Source organism: Lontra canadensis, unplaced genomic scaffold (genome assembly GCF_010015895.1).
Source record: "Lontra canadensis isolate GAN:19392208 unplaced genomic scaffold, GSC_riverotter_1.0 scaffold79, whole genome shotgun sequence".
In the NCBI taxonomy this organism is placed as follows: domain Eukaryota; kingdom Metazoa; phylum Chordata; class Mammalia; order Carnivora; family Mustelidae; genus Lontra; species Lontra canadensis.
In genome coordinates, this window is record NW_022631073.1 from 8,467,521 (window position 1) to 8,484,824 (window position 17,304).

The 17,304-nt window shown below is 58.9% G+C and overlaps 2 protein-coding genes across 2 annotated transcripts; both read right to left on the reverse strand.

Moving 5' to 3' along the window:
* Window positions 1-107: 107 nt before the first annotated feature.
* HMX2 (H6 family homeobox 2) lies at window positions 108-2,418 on the reverse strand. The gene is made up of 2 exons (XM_032882136.1): window positions 2,093-2,418; window positions 108-1,211 (listed from the first exon to the last, which is right to left on the reverse strand). Exons 1-2 carry the CDS (start codon window positions 2,358-2,360, stop codon window positions 661-663), a joined length of 819 nt encoding a protein of 272 aa, XP_032738027.1. The 5' UTR covers window positions 2,361-2,418; the 3' UTR covers window positions 108-660.
* Window positions 2,419-11,340: 8,922 nt separating this feature from the next.
* Window positions 11,341-14,490, reverse strand: HMX3 (H6 family homeobox 3). Its single transcript, XM_032882137.1, has 2 exons — window positions 14,087-14,490; window positions 11,341-13,461 (listed from the first exon to the last, which is right to left on the reverse strand). Exons 1-2 carry the CDS (start codon window positions 14,484-14,486, stop codon window positions 12,788-12,790), a joined length of 1,074 nt encoding a protein of 357 aa, XP_032738028.1. The 5' UTR covers window positions 14,487-14,490; the 3' UTR covers window positions 11,341-12,787.
* Between the last annotated feature and the right edge of the window lie 2,814 nt (window positions 14,491-17,304).

The following is a 17,304-nucleotide window of genomic DNA, read 5'->3' on the forward strand; positions in this document are numbered from 1 at the left end:
TACCCGCCACGTGGGGCGAGCAAGCCCTCTACTGCCGCGCGCCTCCACCGAAAATCGAGTAAAGCCGCGCATTAGCTCGCTGGGCAATCAATCTCACCAAAATTAGCAACGATGCTTAAAATGTTTTATTATTTTTTTTTCCCTCTTTAAAAATATTTACAGATCTGAGGTCTCCTCCTGCCCATCCTCGGGACGAGGAAAACAAAAAGAGGCGTTGAGATCATTGTCCGAAGCCCCCGCTGGCTTGGCCGGCTGTGTGTGCATGTACGTCCATACAGGTGTATGTATGGGGAGAGGAGTGTACCTGGTTCTGTTGGTGTTTTTCTGATTTTTTTTTTCCCCTACCAATCAGTGTAGATCTGGCCGGAACTCCCTTTCCCACCGCCACCCGAGAACATCCCCTCCAAAATGGTTTTCAAAGCGTATTGGTTTGTTTTGGCTAGAAAGCAGGCGTTCTGGCTTGAGAGATGCCGATAAATAACCCGAAACAATCAAAACAAAAAGTAGGGCAGAGGCCATAAATAAGAGATAATGAATACACATGGTGTATTTCTTAATATTCCTGGCAACGCACCGGCCCGCGCCGGAGCCCCGGGGAGGGAGGGGGGAGGGGGCGCCGCTGGAGGCGGCCGGGAGAGCGCGGCGCGGGCCGGCGGCCGCTCAGTAGTCGAGCTTGTTGTAGAGGTTGTAGAGAGGTAAGGCCGAGAGGTTGCTGCCGGGGTAGTAGAGCGGCGCGGGGAAGGCGAGCGAGCGCGGCACCGGCACGCGCAGCAGCGAGCTGTCCCGGAACACCAGCGGCATTCCCACCAGAGTCTGCGCCGAGGCGTGCGCCATGTTGGCCGCCTCCAGCTCGGCCGAGAGCTGCCGCTTCCACTTGTTGCGGCGGTTCTGGAACCAAGTCTTGACCTGGGTCTCGGTGAGCTGCAGGCTGGAGGCGAGGCAGGCGCGCTCCGAGCTGCTCAGGTAGCGCTTCATGTCGAAGGTGGACTCGAGCTGGTACACCTGGCTGCGCGAGAAGACCGTGCGCGTCTTCTTCTTGGCGCCCGCCTGCCGCTCGGCGCCGCCGTCCCGCGGCCGCTCGGGCCCCGGCGACGGCGAGCCCGCGGGCAGCACCCGCTCTTTTTCTTCCTTAAAGTCCGGGTGTGACGGGGAGAGGAAAGGCGTGCGCTCCGAGCTCGCCGGCCCCGCGCCTCCGCTGCCCTTGGGGGTACCTGGGGAGGGAGAACAGACAGGGAGGGATGGAGTCGGGGAGCCTCCGAGACCCCCAGTCCTGGCCGAGGCCAGGGGGATGGCAGGGGGCTGCAGCCTTGGTCCCAACGCCTTCCTCTTCTCCCTCTCGCTGGAACCCGAAGCCCAGCACCTTAGCTTTGAAAAGGCAGCGGGACCCAGCTACTTCGAGAGTATGGGGTCTCTGTGCCCCCCAACCAGCTTCGGAGAAAGGACATGTGGCAACGGGGAGCAAGTCTGGACGGGGGGAGGGGGGCACTAGCATCATTTTAAAAGGTGATTTTGCCTTGTAATAACTGAGCTGGAAGAGTTCCCCGAGCTTTATCGGGAGGCATCATTTCACAGGCCGTTTGTTCGGAAATCACGCTAAGGACTAACGCGGGGCTCCCCTTCGTCAGTGTTGTGAAGAGGAACCATCTCTGAAAGGCACCATTGTCAATCATCTTGGAGTGGTAATCAGGCCGGGGGGGGGGGGGGGGGCGGGGAGAGGAAGCGAGGAGAAAAAAGAAGCTGGAAGAGATTGCGGTAGAGACAGAAGGACCGCTGGGACCCGACTTCTAGACCTCTTGTTCGGAAAGTGTCCGACCGATGTACAAAGGGGATATTGAGGGCAGAGCCGTGTGTGCGGCCCGCCCCGCACCGGCCCGCTGTGGTATACGCTCCTTCCAACCCAGCCTCATCCAAGACCGTTCCCATCACCTCCGAGCTCCCTCCGGGAGGAGGAGACAGCATCGCGCGCGTGTCCCCTCCCCTCCTCCCTGGACCCCCGGCGGCCGGGGTTCTGGCCAGAGGGGCCCTGCACCCCGGCACAGCTTCCCTCCCCTAGAGCTTGCTCGCGGCCAGCCCGGCGGCGTGCGATCCTTACCCAGGCAAGGAAAGGGGATGGGGGGGTGACGCTTGGGGCCCGGCTCCTTGGGGCCGTGCGGGTCTGGGCAGAAGCAGGCAGGTGCCTTCCAGCCGTCGTCCGGCTCCTCCTCCTCCGAGGACACGGACAGGCTGCGCTTCCTGGCCGGCCAGCCGGCGGGCTCTCGTGGCACCTCCGAGGGGCCCCCGCCCAGGATGGACTGAATGGTGAAGCTGGAGACGCCGCCGGCCGCCGGACACCCCTTGCCTGCATCTTCCTTGCTGCCCATCCTGGGTTCATAAGAAATCGGAGGAAACCAAGAACTCCCTTTAGAGACGATCTGGGTGGAAGGTGGTGCAGGCAGGCAGGCGGGGGGAGGGGCGGGGAGGGGAGCCAGGGGGAGGGGGCGGCGAAGCTGGTGAGGCGTCCCCTTTGCGCGGGGGACTCGCGGGCATCGGATGGCTGCGCGGGATCGCTGCCTGCCCGGCTCTGGGTGCGCCCGCCCAGCCCCGCCGCGAATGCCCCTTCCTTGCCCGCCAGCTCGGCGGGTCTCCGCCGGCGCGGAGGTGGCGCGGCCTCATTTGCATAGAGGTTACCGGGACGCGGCCAATCGCAGCGCCGCCGAGCGGCCCCGGAAATTTTCAAAAAGCCCAGGCCGGGCAAGCAGCCACTGTGCGCCCCGGAGCGCGCCGAGAAGCCGGCCGGCATCAGCTGTGTCCAACCAGGGACAGCCGGGCCGAAAGCAGCATGTAGATTCCAGCCCAGGTTCCTAGCCTCTGTGGTGACTCCCACCGCTCCGACTCCGGCCGCCTTGAGGGGCAGGGGACAGCGCGGGGCTCCGAGCTGGAGTGGTCCAGTGCCTCGGTTGGAGGAACTCGAGGTCCCGGGGACCGGCGGCCGGCGTGCGGAGCTGGCGCCGGGTAGACCGCTGCATTCGGCAAGGGAGGGAAGGGATTTAAGAGCATGCGCTTCGGTACTGATGCCCTTCCTGGGAGCTTAACTGGGAGGCCCGGGAGTAGACAACTTCTGGCCACGCCACCCTACAGATCTCACCCCATCACAGGCCCACAGGCCTGCATGATCTTTGGGGGTGGGATCTTGTTGTGAGAGATCCTGGTTCAAGTCCCAGCTCCACCACTTACAGACTGCATGAACTAGGACAAGTCCAGTTCCAGTTAGAGCCTCATTACCCTCACAGGGTACCTCACATGAACTTCTCAGTAGCACCTTCTCCTTTCCCCTGTTTTGAGGATGGCATTAGGTAGGAGTGGAAAAGGCGTGGAAAGCCCAGAAGCACTAGGAGTCCATAGTATGTACTCTGTAAACTTTTGCTGGCTAGCCCACAGCCCACACTCGGCTTCACAAGTGATTTTCCAGTTTTGGCAAAGACAGCAGACCGCGGAATTGCTGCAGAAATAGAAGCTCTTTGATGTGGGAAGAAGGTGAGAACAGGTTATGGTTTTAGAATTAGGCAAAGTTGATTCAAATCTCATCTGGGTAGCTTTGGGTATGCTACTAAAACTTTCTGAGCATTGGTTTCCTCCCTTCCTAAAATTAGAGGAAGCAATGCCTACCTCGAAGAAGTTAGGTTAGGTCAAAGTGGCCATCTCAGAGGCGCGGGTAAGTGTTCAATAAACCGTGGTTGGTTCCCTGCGAGCGGCCTCCTCTAAGCCCTGGCTCTCACCCCTGTAATTCCCGGATCGGCTCTTACTGGGTCTACAAACAGCCTAGTGCGTGCAAAACGGTACCGGGGCACAGTTGTCTATACAAGCATGGAGGAAACGAAGGTGAGGTAAGGCCCCAAGGCACTCAGGCAAGACCACAATCCCCCGTTTCCCCTCCCCCGTCCCCTGCCCAGGGGCTGCGGCCTTGGGATTGCTGGACCAAGAGCTCTTGGGAGCCCCTGCTCCTAGGATATCCCCCCAAAAGCAACCAACATGACAGGAGACTCTGGAATCAGTCCCCACAAATGTCCAGACCCTGCACCATGACGGCGCAGTTCCCTCCTTGCCCGCGTCGCGCGGGGTTATTGAGTAACGCGCTTATAATATCATTAGCCGCTGTGAGTTACCGACTGCAGCACTACCCGTGGCAGAACCTCTCGCTACTTAACTCCTCGAAGGGCTCGTTAATGGGCTAATTGATTAGGAGTCGGCGGCGCAGCGGAGCAGGGGCCGGCGAGGGGGTGGAGGCTACGGGCTGTGCGCCACGGCCCGGGAGGCCGGCGAGGGGCAGGTGCCGGCCTCCGTCACCACATTAACCTCTTCAGGGCTCGGCGGCGGGGTCGAGACACATTACAAATGGTCAGCTTTAATCATGGTGTCAGCTCATTAACCCGGAAGGACCCGGCGCTGAAATACAATTTGTGCGTCCTCTCTGCGCGGCCACGGCGCAGGCTCGGGGGCCACGTCGCAGCCTGTCCCGCGCGCTCCCGCATGGTTGGGGGTTAGAGGGGAGGTTCCTGGAAAGACACAGCCGACTCTCTCACCCGCCTGCGGCCTCTCCGCCTGCCTCAAGTACCCCAAGTGGGCGCTGTCTCGCGGCTCCGGCTGCCTCTACCCCAAGGGAAATGGGCCAACCCAGAGAGTGGAGGCCGCCACCCTCTGGGGAAGAATACGGGAGTTGCGAGGGAGGAGAGCATTGGTTGGACCCTTCTAATTAGTAAATACTTGGCCCCAGCAACCTGGAACACGCCGGGAGCGTCCTATCACTCTTCACTTTAATCCTCATAGCAAACCTGTGGTGCAGATCTTCATCCCCGTTGTACAGGCGGGGACACTGAGGTCCAGTGGGGAAAATTGACGAGCCCGAGCAGAGTAGGGAAGATTGAAGCTCAAGGTTGTTCCACTGCCAATTGCAGGCCCTTGGGAGGGGCGAGGGGTGGAGCAGGCTTTGGCACGGAGTTTGGGGAACGGCTGCGGGGGAGACTGTGAGGACCTCTGCTATCTGGAGACCGCTGAGGCAGATGTATGGGTGCGGTCAAGGACCCAAGGAGTTGGCCTCTGCCCGAGCGGGGAGCATGTGAGGCGGCGGCCAGGCTTCTGGGGATGGACCTCGGAGAAGCAGGTCCAAGGCCAGGAGCTGCGAGAGTGGGGAGGGGAGTGTAGCGGGGTGGGGTGTGCTGAGGTTTGAGGACTGATTTGGGACTCAAAACTAGGAAACCACGCAGCCCCGCGACCCCACAAACCTCGCCCTATCCCTCACCCCAGGCTAGTTTGGGAAGTCAAAAGGAGCCATCTGGCTTCCCTCTTACTCCGTTTGTTCGCTATCTCCCCTCGCATTGACAGTCTGGTCTACACAGAGGCGCGCTGTGAGTCCTGCAGAGCCTACGCCACCTTCCCACCCCGCACATCTTCAGACGCGCACACATTAAGCCGCACGCACGCGCTTGCATAAACGCTTACGCCTTCGCACGCACTGAGTCAGCAGACGTTCGCTGAGCTCCGACTAGCGCGCACACACACGCACACTCACTCACACTCTGCCCTGAGCCAGGGAAGTGATGGTGGGCGCCCGACGGAGACAGGGAAGCCATGGCAGAGACCAGGCAGACTCCTGGCTCTGCAACCTGAAGGACTCTCCTCTGGGGTCTCCCTTGCAATTCCCAGCTGGTCACCGGCGGGGGCTGCGGCCCTTAGGGCACTGGTAGCAGTCACGCAGCAGGGGCCGGAAGGCCAAGACTCGATCTTCCCGCCAACCCTTTGAGGCATCCGGGGGTCCCCGAGACTTCACCCAGAGTGCAAGGGCCCAGACGTCCTCTCCTGGGTCCAGCACAGCTATAAAACACACTCCCAGGAACCCTCAGCTCTAGGAACCACCCCCCACAGACACCCCGTCTCTCTGTCCTCAAGTGTGGCAATCTTTCAACTCTGTACCACCTCCCGCCCCACCCTCCTAGTCTGGGGATAGCTCCGCCCCTCCCTACAGCGTTCGGATCAACAGCCCAAACTCTGGAGTATGGCCCCTCCTCATTTTGGGGATCGCCCCCTCCCTAGGAATTAGACACAACCGGGTTCTAAGGAATGATAAACTCTCCGAGGCTGAAAGGACGCTTAAAGTTTAGATCTCGAGATTATGCCGCTGCTCAATATTAAAGCGGCCCAGAGCAAACTTGCCGAGGAGCCTAATAAAAATTGATCCTCTCTGCTCTGCAGCGGTTGGGAAATAGGCTGGCTGAGCCGGGTAATGGAAGGAGGCTCCCTCCGAAATGACAGATGAAGTCATAAACAAGTTTGATCTTGGAATCAAGCTTCGATAAATATTAAACACAGTCTGCCCCCCCACCTTTACGGGAGTGGATTATGATATATGGTGCGTCCAAACTTTAAAATAAGGAAATACCAGAGAAAATGATCTCAATAAATTTTCTAAGTATAAACGTTGATTATGTTTCGATTTTCATTCAAGGACCTCTGCTGTTCGTTCTTTGGTGCAAATGACATCTCGCAATAGGCTTTTGGGGAAAAGGGCTCCCTATTTGAAAAAGAGAGCCCCAGAGGTGTACAATTTATGTAATCTGCGGCTGGAAAATGAATTGTGTAATTTATTGGAAAACAGAAAGTCATGAAGATTGGATCAGCATAGCCGAGTCCCGACACCGCCCCCCCCCACATCCATCAAGTTCCAATTAACAGCCTAACCAGAGAGCTTTAATGGGTTTCCAATCTAGTGGCCTGATAGACTCATCAATTCCTCTGGGAGAAATTAAGAAAATCGACCGCCCCTTGGCGACGCAGTGTCATTCCTTTCTGCAACTATATGTCAAATTAAAAACACAATTAAAATTTAAACTGTTTCAATCAAAGGGTGCCCTGCAACCTATGTTTCACTTAATAGAACTTTGATGAAAATCTGATGCGTGCACTCCATCACCAAGGGGGCGAGGGCGGCGAAGGAGCTCAGGAAAGAAGGGGATTCTTTCTATTTCTTTAAGACATTAGCGCTCCGGTGAGGCACACCAGGTGACTCCACCTGGCTTCTCTGGACTAAGCGATGGGTGCCAACGCGCTCTCCTCAGAGCTTGTTCGCTCGCTCTAGTCTTCTACCCCAGCTCTTTTTCCTCTCCTTCCACCGCAACCAGAAGCAATCCCTTTGGGACCCCGGCGACCCAGATTTGGGGCAGTTTCACCCCGCAGACTCGTCACCTGGAGCGGCAGCCGATAAGGGGGTCTGGGCGGGTACAGCCAGTGTGCACTGCCTGGGAACTCTCCAAGGAGGCACTCAGCTTCCTGCCACCCCCTGCCCCAGGTCTCTGAAACTGCCTGAGGCTTGAATGAAGGTCTAGGGGACCCTAGAGGCAGAAGGGTGGGAAGTAATCCCAGACGATTAAATAGACCCCAGAGAGGGCTAAGGCTGCGCTGCAGTCTGAGACCTGCTCTCCACCCGAGAAACCTTTACGGTACTTCCACAGGAGGGGGCCACGCGAGGAGACAAGTGTCCCCAAATCTCAACTCAAGATCCTGTCAGAACAGTCACGGCTCCAAAGTACAGCCGGCCTAGTTACCTTTGCGGCCTTTTCCTCTCTCTTGACACCCCCCCCCCCAACACCTCTCCCATTGTTTATAGGTCAAAGGGTCAACATCCGCGCAGCGCGCCTTTACTGGGAGCGGGCGCACGCGCACACAAGGGGCGCACACTTCCAGAAGCCCACACCAGGATGCTCGGACCACGGGCACCCCAGCAGCCAGAGAGAGCCGGCAGACAGGGCGAGGTGGTGGGCAGAGAGCGGGCGGGAAGCCTGGAAGAGGAGCCTGGCGGATTTTCTCTGCGGGGCCAGGTGTCCGCACCCTGGCAGGACGAGTCCCCTGAGTTTGCCCAGCTGTGCTTTGGATCCTAAGAGGGGATTTCTGTGGTGCTCATGGTTCTTACACCCTGTCTCTGTCTTGGCGACCCAGCGGAGAGATCTTTTCCTAGCTGCTTTGCGGAGTCTGGTTTTAGGTCCCTAAAAGGGAGAGGCTCCTGGAGAGGCCACTCGGTCGCGGGACGCGGACAACCGCAAGAGGTGGGACAAAATGGAATCTTGGAGGCAGGCAGTCGAGTCTGCACCCCACAGGGCCCCTCGAGGGAAGCCGAAGTGTCCGGTGCGCACACTGGGAGCATGGCCCCAGCCCGGGAAGCCCTACAACGCGGGGCCTAGCCGAAGCTCCCAAAGGCCAAAGGCTGCTCGGCCCTCTGGGCCCCATTCCTCCAATTCCCGTTCCTCGGACCCCCACCCCCAAATCCCAGGCCATAGCTGGCCCGGCGCGTGCCCGCCTGCAGAAGAGAAAGCAAATCTCACCGACCGGGCCTTCTCCTCTTTCTCCCAGCTCTACCCTCCAGCGCGCGCTCTGAGAGCAGGAAAACGGGAGCACTCTGGGGTTCTCCCCGCCAGGCCTCTGGCTCTGGCGTGTGGGGAGCCTGCCAAGAGGACGTCCCGGTTCAGAATGAGCGCCCAGTGATGGGGAGGGGGGGCAGTTTATATCTGTCTTGCCGCTGTTTGATGTACACAAACCCGCTCTATTTACTATCAAATAAAAGAAATACATCTGTGTTGCTAACAGAAACAGCTCAGGCGCTGACTGCGCGCTCTCCCAGCGCCCGCCGGCGATCGAGGGCGCTCAGACTGGCAGAGACCCACATTGTGGGGACCTCAGCTCCGAGGCAGGTCCCGGCCCACAGAAGTATGGGAGTCTGCAGCGGGGTGCTGGCAGGCTCCGCTGCTTTGTCGCAGGTGAGAGAGAAGGAAGGAACGAGGCCTTCCTGCTGGACTGCTTTCAGGCTCAGTCCTTTCCATGGGATTCTACCCAGCTTGCCTTCGTCTGGGGCCATCAGAGAAAACCAGCTACCCAGGGTCATCTCAAACAAAGTGTGCCTGATTCTGTGTGTTAGCGATAGCTGTAATGGTAAAATATGCGGGTGGGTGTACAGTGGGCCACTGGATATGGGTCTGTAAAGGTCTACCTAAAGTGTGTGTGTGTGGTGAGTGTTTATGTCACACGTGAGTGCGTCCTATGTGGGGTTTGCTGGTGTGTCTATTTGGATGATACAGGAAGGATTTTGCCAGAACAACGGGTCATTTGCACTGACTTGAAGATTAATAGGGGCTACAGATAGGGAAGGCTCTGAAGTTAGGGTAGGTTCTATGATGGGAGGGCAAGGAGGGTGAATGTATAAAATCTGGGGTGTTGGTCCACTGTCCTAGCATAGGGGACAACGGCCGACGTCCCACAGTGGAACGTCCTGGACGAATTGTGCATAGAGGTACCCTCATTCCTTCAGATAGCCCCTCCTGCTGAATGGTTCCAGCAGCCCCTGGCAATTCCTGGGGAACTGGGAGTGGGGAAGGCGTTCTTTGGAGGGGAAGCTGACCCCAACCAGCTCTCCAGATGTGACAGACCCACATGCACCGAGAGGTTTCCTGGGCTCTCCTGACACCGAGGCCTTGGAAAGCCCTGCAGTAGAGCCTAGGATGTTTCCTTGTGAGCAGTGATGCTTGGTGCCCCCACACTGAGGCTCAATTCTTTCTCTCCCATCGTGAGAAATACGACCACCCTGACCAGACAAGAGGGAAGCGGAAGTTTCCCACTTGGGTCAGCTTCTAGGCTCACACAGCCGCCAGTCCCTGGAGGTCTGACGCTGCCCTTCTCCCCTAGGGCAGGCACGGTGGCTCCACGGAGAAACCTACCGGTACAGGGCAGCGGGGCTCCCCAACAGGAGGGAAAGGGAGGCCACCGGGAGCAGGACAAAGGATAAATTGTGTGCACAGGGAACCAGTTATTTCTTGACTTTGTAAAGACTGGGTCAGTCAAGAACCGTTTTCTAGAATCCAAACACAAATAAAGAAGTATTTTCTTGGCGTTTGATAGCATCATGTTCTGGCTGTAAACTCTAAGGACATGTTTGCTATTGCAACATTATTTTTAATGAGCTGTTATTGGCCTGTCCCACGGTTAGTATTGGCAACAGTAAAAGGCATCACTGTGTTTGCAGGTAACACAAGGAACAACATATTTTGATCCCGAATTTCTGTTTATTTTTCATTTAGGACACATGCCCTCGTTTTTATTCCAAACCACAGGGAAATAAAGGGAGATCTAATTTCACTGAGGTTCAGGCTAAAATTGTGCCATAAATACGTATGCCAGTTTATTTGGGGGCAGTTGCCCGTCAATAGGAAAGGATACTCAACATTTCAGCCATAGTAGATTCAGCTGTGTCCATTGGGTTTGAGGAACCCAGCAAAGCACTGAGAGAGGGGATGGGAGCGCGTGCAGGCGCTCCCCAGCGGACGCGCCGGCGGTGTGCTCTTCGGAATCTTCACCGTCTACAGGTTCTTCATCTCCCCCTTCTGGCTCCCCACGTTCAAACTTGCCCAGCCAGGAGCTGGGCGTACAGACCCCATGCTCTAAGGCAGGCAGCCCTGCGGTCGGCAAGGAGCGCCCAAGCACCTGCTTCTGCCAGCGGACTCGCGCTTCCCAGCAGTTCCCGACGCCCTGCGCCTCCGCAGGCTGCCCACGGAGCGCGTGGGAACCTCGAGCTTTGCGCTTCCGGGGATGGGCCAGACAGGGACAGCAGACCAGAGAGGCTGCCCTGGAGGTGGTGGGCGCCGGTGGACAGAAAAGGGCCTGGCTGGGAGGAGACAATTTCCTCTCAGTGGCCGCTGCCACAGTCGGATGGTCTGTGTTCCCTGGCACACCGGGACCGCGCCCCTACCCGAGCCGCCTGGAGAGCCACAGTTCCTCAAGCCCTGGGGATGCCTCCTTGACCGGGAGGTGGTCGGTCTCCCTGGGTCTGCCCTCTCTCCATCCCGCTTCTCCCAGCAGGACTTAGAGACCCGCCTCTGGCCACAGCTAAATTCTAAGCTCCCACCCTTCTTCCCCACCCCACTTCTAGATGCAACGGAGCCCAGCACAATCCAGGCCCGCGAACCAGTGCTCGGGAATGTCCTGCCCCGAAGCTCACGGCTCTTGAAGGAACCGTGGCCTGGGCACGGAATGCGAGGCTGTGGCACTGCGATCGGAAATTTACCAGCCAGTTCTCGGCTCGCGGCTGCCGCTTCGCTCAATTTCTCAAACTAGATAAGCTTAGGTTCTCGCCTCTTCCGCCCCGCATTCTCCCCTGAGCGCAGGGCTTTGCAAGCCGCAAAAGACACTGGGGAGAGAGCAGCCCTGGTAGCGAACAAAGCCGCCTCTGTCTCTGCCGCCTCCTGGATTGCGGGGATGTGCGTCCACGTTGGACTCAGCGAAACAGAGGCAGCGGGGGAGCGAGGCAGAAAAAACAGTTTCAGAGACACCTGCTCTGCGGAAAATCGTCCTAAGTTACACACTCTGGCAACACGAAACGCATCACTTTTCTTTTCTTTTTAATTAATTCAGTTTCACGACAACATTAAGTGTAACAATATTTTGTGGGCCTTTTTCTCTTTTTCTTAAAAAGGGACTGAACCCGGGCAGTGATGAGGGAGATAGGGGGTGGGGAGAAGGACAAGCTATCGCAGAACAACAGGTGTAGCCAACAGAAAGAAAACAGATTGGGTGGCAGAGCCAGGAGCCCTGTGGAGTTGAGGGTGAACTTTACAAGAAATCTGTACATATATCAAATAAGTTAAAATTCTCCTAAATTGATTGTCCTTCACTTAAAGCGCTCCAGTATTTTGAGCATTGCTACCTTTGAGCATTGCTACCTATCCTTGTTTCTTTCCTCCCTCCTTCCCCCTTCTTAATTTTCTCCTCCCAAACGAATGACCAGGATTACACAGTGAAAACGTCTGCTCCTCTCCGTGGAGAAAGAGACCAGGCTCCCAGGAAATTTTGTACAATATTGCACAGGTCAAAAGTCCAACAGTTACTGCAGAACAAAAAAGGGGGGAGAGGATAAAAGACAGATCCTTTTTTTTTTAAATATTGAAATCACTCTCTCAAAACGGGGAACAAAGCAATAATAGTAATAATAATAATTTACCAACAAATGAAATCCCGAAAATAAATGCTACTAATAAATAAGACCACTCACACCGGGCCAGATGTGGAGTTGTTTCAATAATCAGAAGTCTAATTTGGGGCTGTCTTGTCTTTTCCCTTTAAACACTTAGAGAATTCTACAGTCACAAAGCAGGATGGATGAAGAAGCCAACGGTGACACACCTCTGTGGGAAAAGTGGCCTTTGCGGGGGTTCCTACCAGGGGCTTCTCAGATTCTGAAAATTGGGCAGGATAACTGGGGCTGGAGAGGGAGAACCACACCCAGAAATCCAGGAATAAAAGTAGGATAGTGTGAATTATCTCCTTCACTCTCTCTCTCTCTGGACTTCTGAAAATAGTTCTATAGAAAGTGAATAAACTAGAGGGATTTAGGTTTCTGCGGCTTATTTCTCTTCTATAAAAATAAAACCAAAAAGCCACAGCGCAATGCAAATTTAGGGGGAAGAGTTGCATCTTTTACAAAAGCTTTCGGACGAAGTATATGACCCGGGAATTTTGTCTTTTTCCTGCTCTTTCTTAATAGAACTAAAACCAAAAGTAAGAGGGGAAGCGCCTCAAATCCGTTAGGGTGAATTGCACGAAAATGCATTGCAAATACTTACAAAACGCTACCGATTGGGGGAGGGGAGGCCGGGGCGGCGAGCCGAAGCCCCGGTTCCCGAAGGCCGCTGGACGTCTCGGCGCCCTCGGCCCGGCCCAGTCTCCTCCGGGATCTGGGAAGGCGGCCGGGCGCTCCCTCCCCCTCCCCTGTCGGGCCTCAGACGGGCCGTAGCAGCGGCACAGAGGAGACCACCGGGTGCGAGTAGTACACGGGGTGCGGGAAGGTGAGCAGCGGCTGGCTGACGGGCACCGGGGCACCCGCGGCCGCGGCCGCGGCGCCCTCGGCAGCCGAGTTCTCGTGGTAGAGGATGGGCACCCGCACGATGCGCTGCGCCGCGGCGTGGCTCAGGTTGGCCGCCTCCAGCTCAGCCGCCAGCTGCCGCTTCCACTTGTTGCGGCGGTTCTGGAACCAGATCTTGACCTGCGTCTCGGTGAGGTGCAGCGACGCGGCCAGGCCGGCGCGCTCCGAGCTGCTCAGGTAGCGCTTCATGTCGAAAGTGGACTCGAGCTGGAAGACCTGGCTGCGCGAGAAGACCGTGCGCGTCTTCTTTTTGCGGCACGCGGGCTTCTTCTCCGGGCTCTCGGCGCCCTTCTTCCAGTCCTCGGCGCCCGGCGTCGCCGCCGCCGCCCCCACGCTCGCCCCGGCCGCTCCCGCCGCCGCCTCGCCCTCCTTCTTGCCTTCCTCCGAGTCGCTCTCCTCCAGAATGATCTCGTCCGGGCTCTTGGAGTCCAGCTCCTTGTGGTCGGGGTCGGCTTTAAGCAGCGGCTCGGGGGAGTCGCGATCGGTTCCCGAAGCGGGGGAGGAGTCTCGAAGGAGGGCCTTCTCCGAAGCTGGGGAGAGACAGACAGACGGACGCACACACACGCACACCGACACAGCCTTCAGCGAGGCCTGGCGCCCGGGGGCCGAAGGCTCGATCCGCGCCGGCCTCTGGGCTCCAGGCCTCGAGGCCTCTCCGTTCCCGTGGGCCTCCTTCCCGGCTGGGCCAGGGCAGGGCCTCCGCACCCTGGGATCCCCCTTCCTCCCGGGGGCAGGCGAGAGACCGGGACGGTGGCAGAGCGACCGCTTCCTTTCTAGCCCTCGGATCTCCCGCCAGGGGCCCACGGAGAGATTCGCCTCTGGCCTGGGCCCACCGGGTCATTGCCTCCATCCAGGCCCCGTCCCCGGTCCCAGCCGGCTGAAGCCTCCCCATTCACACCCCAGGCCACTTTTTTCCCGGGAAGCGCCGCGCCCTGGGTTCCGATTCCACCTCCTTTTCTCACCAAGTGGGATTGGATTCCCGGGCGGCGCAACCGGGCGCGCGGGCAGTAGATGCAAGCCAGGGGCTGGAGGAAGTTGGCCAAACGGCGGGTTGGAGGGCGCGGGGGTCTCAGGGTTGAGGTGGGAGGCGGCGCGGGGCGGGGACGGTACTGGCGCGCGGGGGAGAACAACGAAAGTTCAAAGAGAGGTCGGTACCTTCAGGTCTCGAGAGGTGGCCGCCGGCGGGGGTCAGGGTGTAGGGGTACCACCAGGCCGGGGAGCGCTCCAGGTAGTGCGCGGGCAGGGCAAACCTCTGCGCCGGGATCTCAAAGCGAGGGAAAGCCAGGTCGCCCACCTGCGAGAGCGCGAAGCCCGCGGCGCCCTCCAGAGCCCCCTTGGCCGCAGCGGCGGCGGCAGCGGCGGCGGCAGCAGCGGCTGAGGCCGGCGCAAAGAGCGTCCGTGGGGGCGGCTGCGGCTTAGGGGGCGGCCGGTGGTGGTCTCCGTTGAGCAGGTTCTTGATGGAGAACGGGGACTCCTTGGGCGCGGGAGGTGGGGGCGGCGGCGGCGGGGGCTGCGCGCTAGCGGTGCCAGGGGCGTCCGGCCCGGGCTCCGGCATGGTCCCCTCTCCTCCGGGTCCCGGGGAGGGAGGGATCGGGACAGGCGGGCGGCCGGGCGAGCAAGCGGGCGGCCGGAAATCAGACCATAAACGGAACTCAACTACGGGGCGCAAAGTCGGGGGCCGCCCCGGGCGCAAATCCAGCGGCGGGAGGGCGGGGTGAGGACCCGGCCGGGGCGGGCTCGCATGTGGGAGGGGTGCTGAGGGGCGGGGAGCGGCCCAGCCGCGGCGAAGAGGGAGCGAGGCGGCTCGGCGGCGGCTGCAGCTCCCGGGGAGGAGGCGGCAGGAGCAGTCCCGGGCTTGGGGCTGCGTCAATCCGGCGCCGGATGCTAATGATGAAATCAAAATGTCATCCAAGTTAAATGCGGGGAGTATACGGCGATTGGGCGCGTACAATGGCAAATGGGATTAGGCAGGCGAAGGCGCAGCCGAGTCCGGGCCCCGCAGCCGCCTCCGCCACCGCCCCCTCCTCGCCTTCGCTTGGATTTTGGCGCTTTGGCTTCGGGCTATAAGAGCCTGCCTGTTATTGGCTTTATATAGTCCAATTAGGCAGCAAATGAGGACAAGCCTATTAGCACAAAAGGATATTGGCTCCCGCTAAAGAGGCACTCGGAGCGCTCCGGCGAGCGCAGGAGGCGAGCGAGGGACGCAGAGCCGGCGGCGCCCCCGGCCGGAGCGCACTGACAGCCGAGGCGCCCGGAGCCCGCGCCTTCCTCTCCCCCCTGCAGTTCGGGGACCCGCTTCCAGCCGCCAGGCCTGCGGGAGGGGGAAGGGGCGGGCCTGGCCCGCCCGGGTCACCTCGGGGTTATCCGCACTCGCAGCTGCCGATCCCCCGCCCCCAGGGGCTCGACAGGGTCCCGCCGCCTCCGCGCTGCTGGAGAGCCACGTAGCCCCGGCCCAGGAGGCAGGACGCGACCTCCCGCCCGCGGCGAAGTCAGCTCTTTCCTACCCTTTGGGGTCCGGCGGCCTCAGCGTGTTCCCCAAAGCCTGCTAAGAGCGCGGCCACGAAGAGGGGGATTTGGGTTCCTGTCTAATCGATAGGAAGGGAATCGGGGTGTAAGTCCTTGCACTGCGTCAGCGGGCTCAGGAATCAGCGTGGCCTTGGCCTTTGGCCCTTGGAAACTGAAGAGTGAGTCCTCTGGACCAGGGGTGGGTCTTGGCGCACCCGCGTGTGCGCGCAAAACGGGCTAACGCCCGCGTGTCACTTGCTCGGGCTGCTAAAGCAGCAGCGTCGCGGCACCGACGGCTACGCTCGGAAGGGCGCTCTTCCTCTCGCGCCGGCGGCCCCGAAGACAGCACTTCTCTTAGGAAATCTCTCCTGCCAGCGTTTGGAGCTGCCTAAAGCTTTAAGAGGGAGCAACGAGAACCGAAGGCACAGCGGCGGGACCTTCCTCGGTGGTGGCGGTGGCAGCGGCACAGCAGCATGTCCCCGAGGGCGGCCAAGTCCCTAGAGAACCCTGCTGGGCCTCTGAGGGACAGCTGGGCCGAAAGTCACTCTACTCCGTCGACTTTAAAAAACAACTCCCCAGGTTACACAAGAAGCCCATAAGGCAGGCATTTAAGACTCTAGATTTAAGCATCAGATAAAGTAGGATTGTTTGTGGGGTCCCTTCCCGAGAGAGAGCTCCCTGGTCAGAGAAAAGCGGCAAAGTGGCCATCACTCTTCTCCACCCATTGTGAGCTTCCATACACCCAAGATCTTTTCATGGCTCCTTCCCTTCCCCATTGCCTCCCCCTCCCACCCCCGCCCCGCGCGGGTTAGAGCCATCTCTCCGCTAAGTCAAGGCCGCCGTGCCCTGGCAGGTGCAACCGCTAAGGTTCCCCAGTAGGGAAGTGGGTATGTATTTTCTGATCTGATTCGGGTCTTCAGACTGCCCCCCAAATGTCGATGCGCACATTTAAGGCTTCTTTCAGCAAACATTCGTCTGCAGTAGTGAACTCTATTTTTTTTAATTTATTTTTGCTTTGGAAACCTGGAAGCATTGTAAATGGTGCTTCCATAAACAATCATTATTCTCATTATTACTCCCTTGAGTTTGTACAGAGCTGTAATGGAATGCAAACCGCCAAAGCGTCCAAAATCTGAGTTTGAAATCAATCATCGCCCTGAAACTCAAGTAGGGCTGGTCTCACACTGGGGTTTTATAGAAGGAACAGGGCTCCCGGAGAGGAGACTGGGCCAAGGTCACCCAATCGGTGCTGGACACCCAGAAGTCATTTTCTCCCCAATTCAGAAATAGCTGGACGCACGCGGGTCTACGCGGGTTGGGGCTCCGCCGCGACCCGCCCGCTACGCAGCGGAGGCTGCGAGAGAAAGGCCCCTGCGTGAGTTCGCGCGCATTGTGGGAGCTCTCCTATCCCGAGCGGACGCATGCAAAGTCGGCTCAAGTTCTGCCGCGTGGACGCCGCCTTTAAACCGAGACAAGCAGAAAAGCCGCTCATCTCCCAGGAAAAAGGTGCGACCGGCAGACGTCGCCGAAAAGTTCTGGAGGGGGAAGTGGGCTTTTGGCTGGTCCGCGAAACTGAGCACTAGGCCCGGATGGCAAGGGGTCCAGGCCGGCTGGACAAGAGTCCGGGACAGCGGCGGGGGCGCGGCTACCCGAACTCACTCTCTCTCGTCTTCCCAAGTTTTCCCGGGGCGCGCAGGTGCGCCCGTGTGCGCGTGTGTCTCCCAGAAAGAGGAGTTTCAGCACCCTCGGCCCATACTCAGGGATGCTGGGCTTGAACAGCCAATTGAACAGAGTAAATCTTTCCTTTCCGCTGCCCTAAAGCTGGTGGATGTGGGGCCACTGGCGCGGACACAGCCCTTCGCTCGCCC

Excerpts from the sequence above, each read along its gene's own strand:
- HMX3 (XM_032882137.1), bottom strand. The coding sequence starts at position 14,486 with ATGCCGGAGCCCGGGCCGGACGCCCCTGGCACCGCTAGCGCGCAGCCC. Across the intron at positions 13,462-14,086 it reads CCACCTCTCGAGACCTGAAG|CTTCGGAGAAGGCCCTCCTT; the intron begins GTACCGACCTCT and ends GTCTCTCCCCAG.
- HMX2 (XM_032882136.1), bottom strand. The coding sequence starts at position 2,360 with ATGGGCAGCAAGGAAGATGCAGGCAAGGGGTGTCCGGCGGCCGGCGGC. Across the intron at positions 1,212-2,092 it reads CATCCCCTTTCCTTGCCTGG|GTACCCCCAAGGGCAGCGGA; the intron begins GTAAGGATCGCA and ends CTCCCTCCCCAG.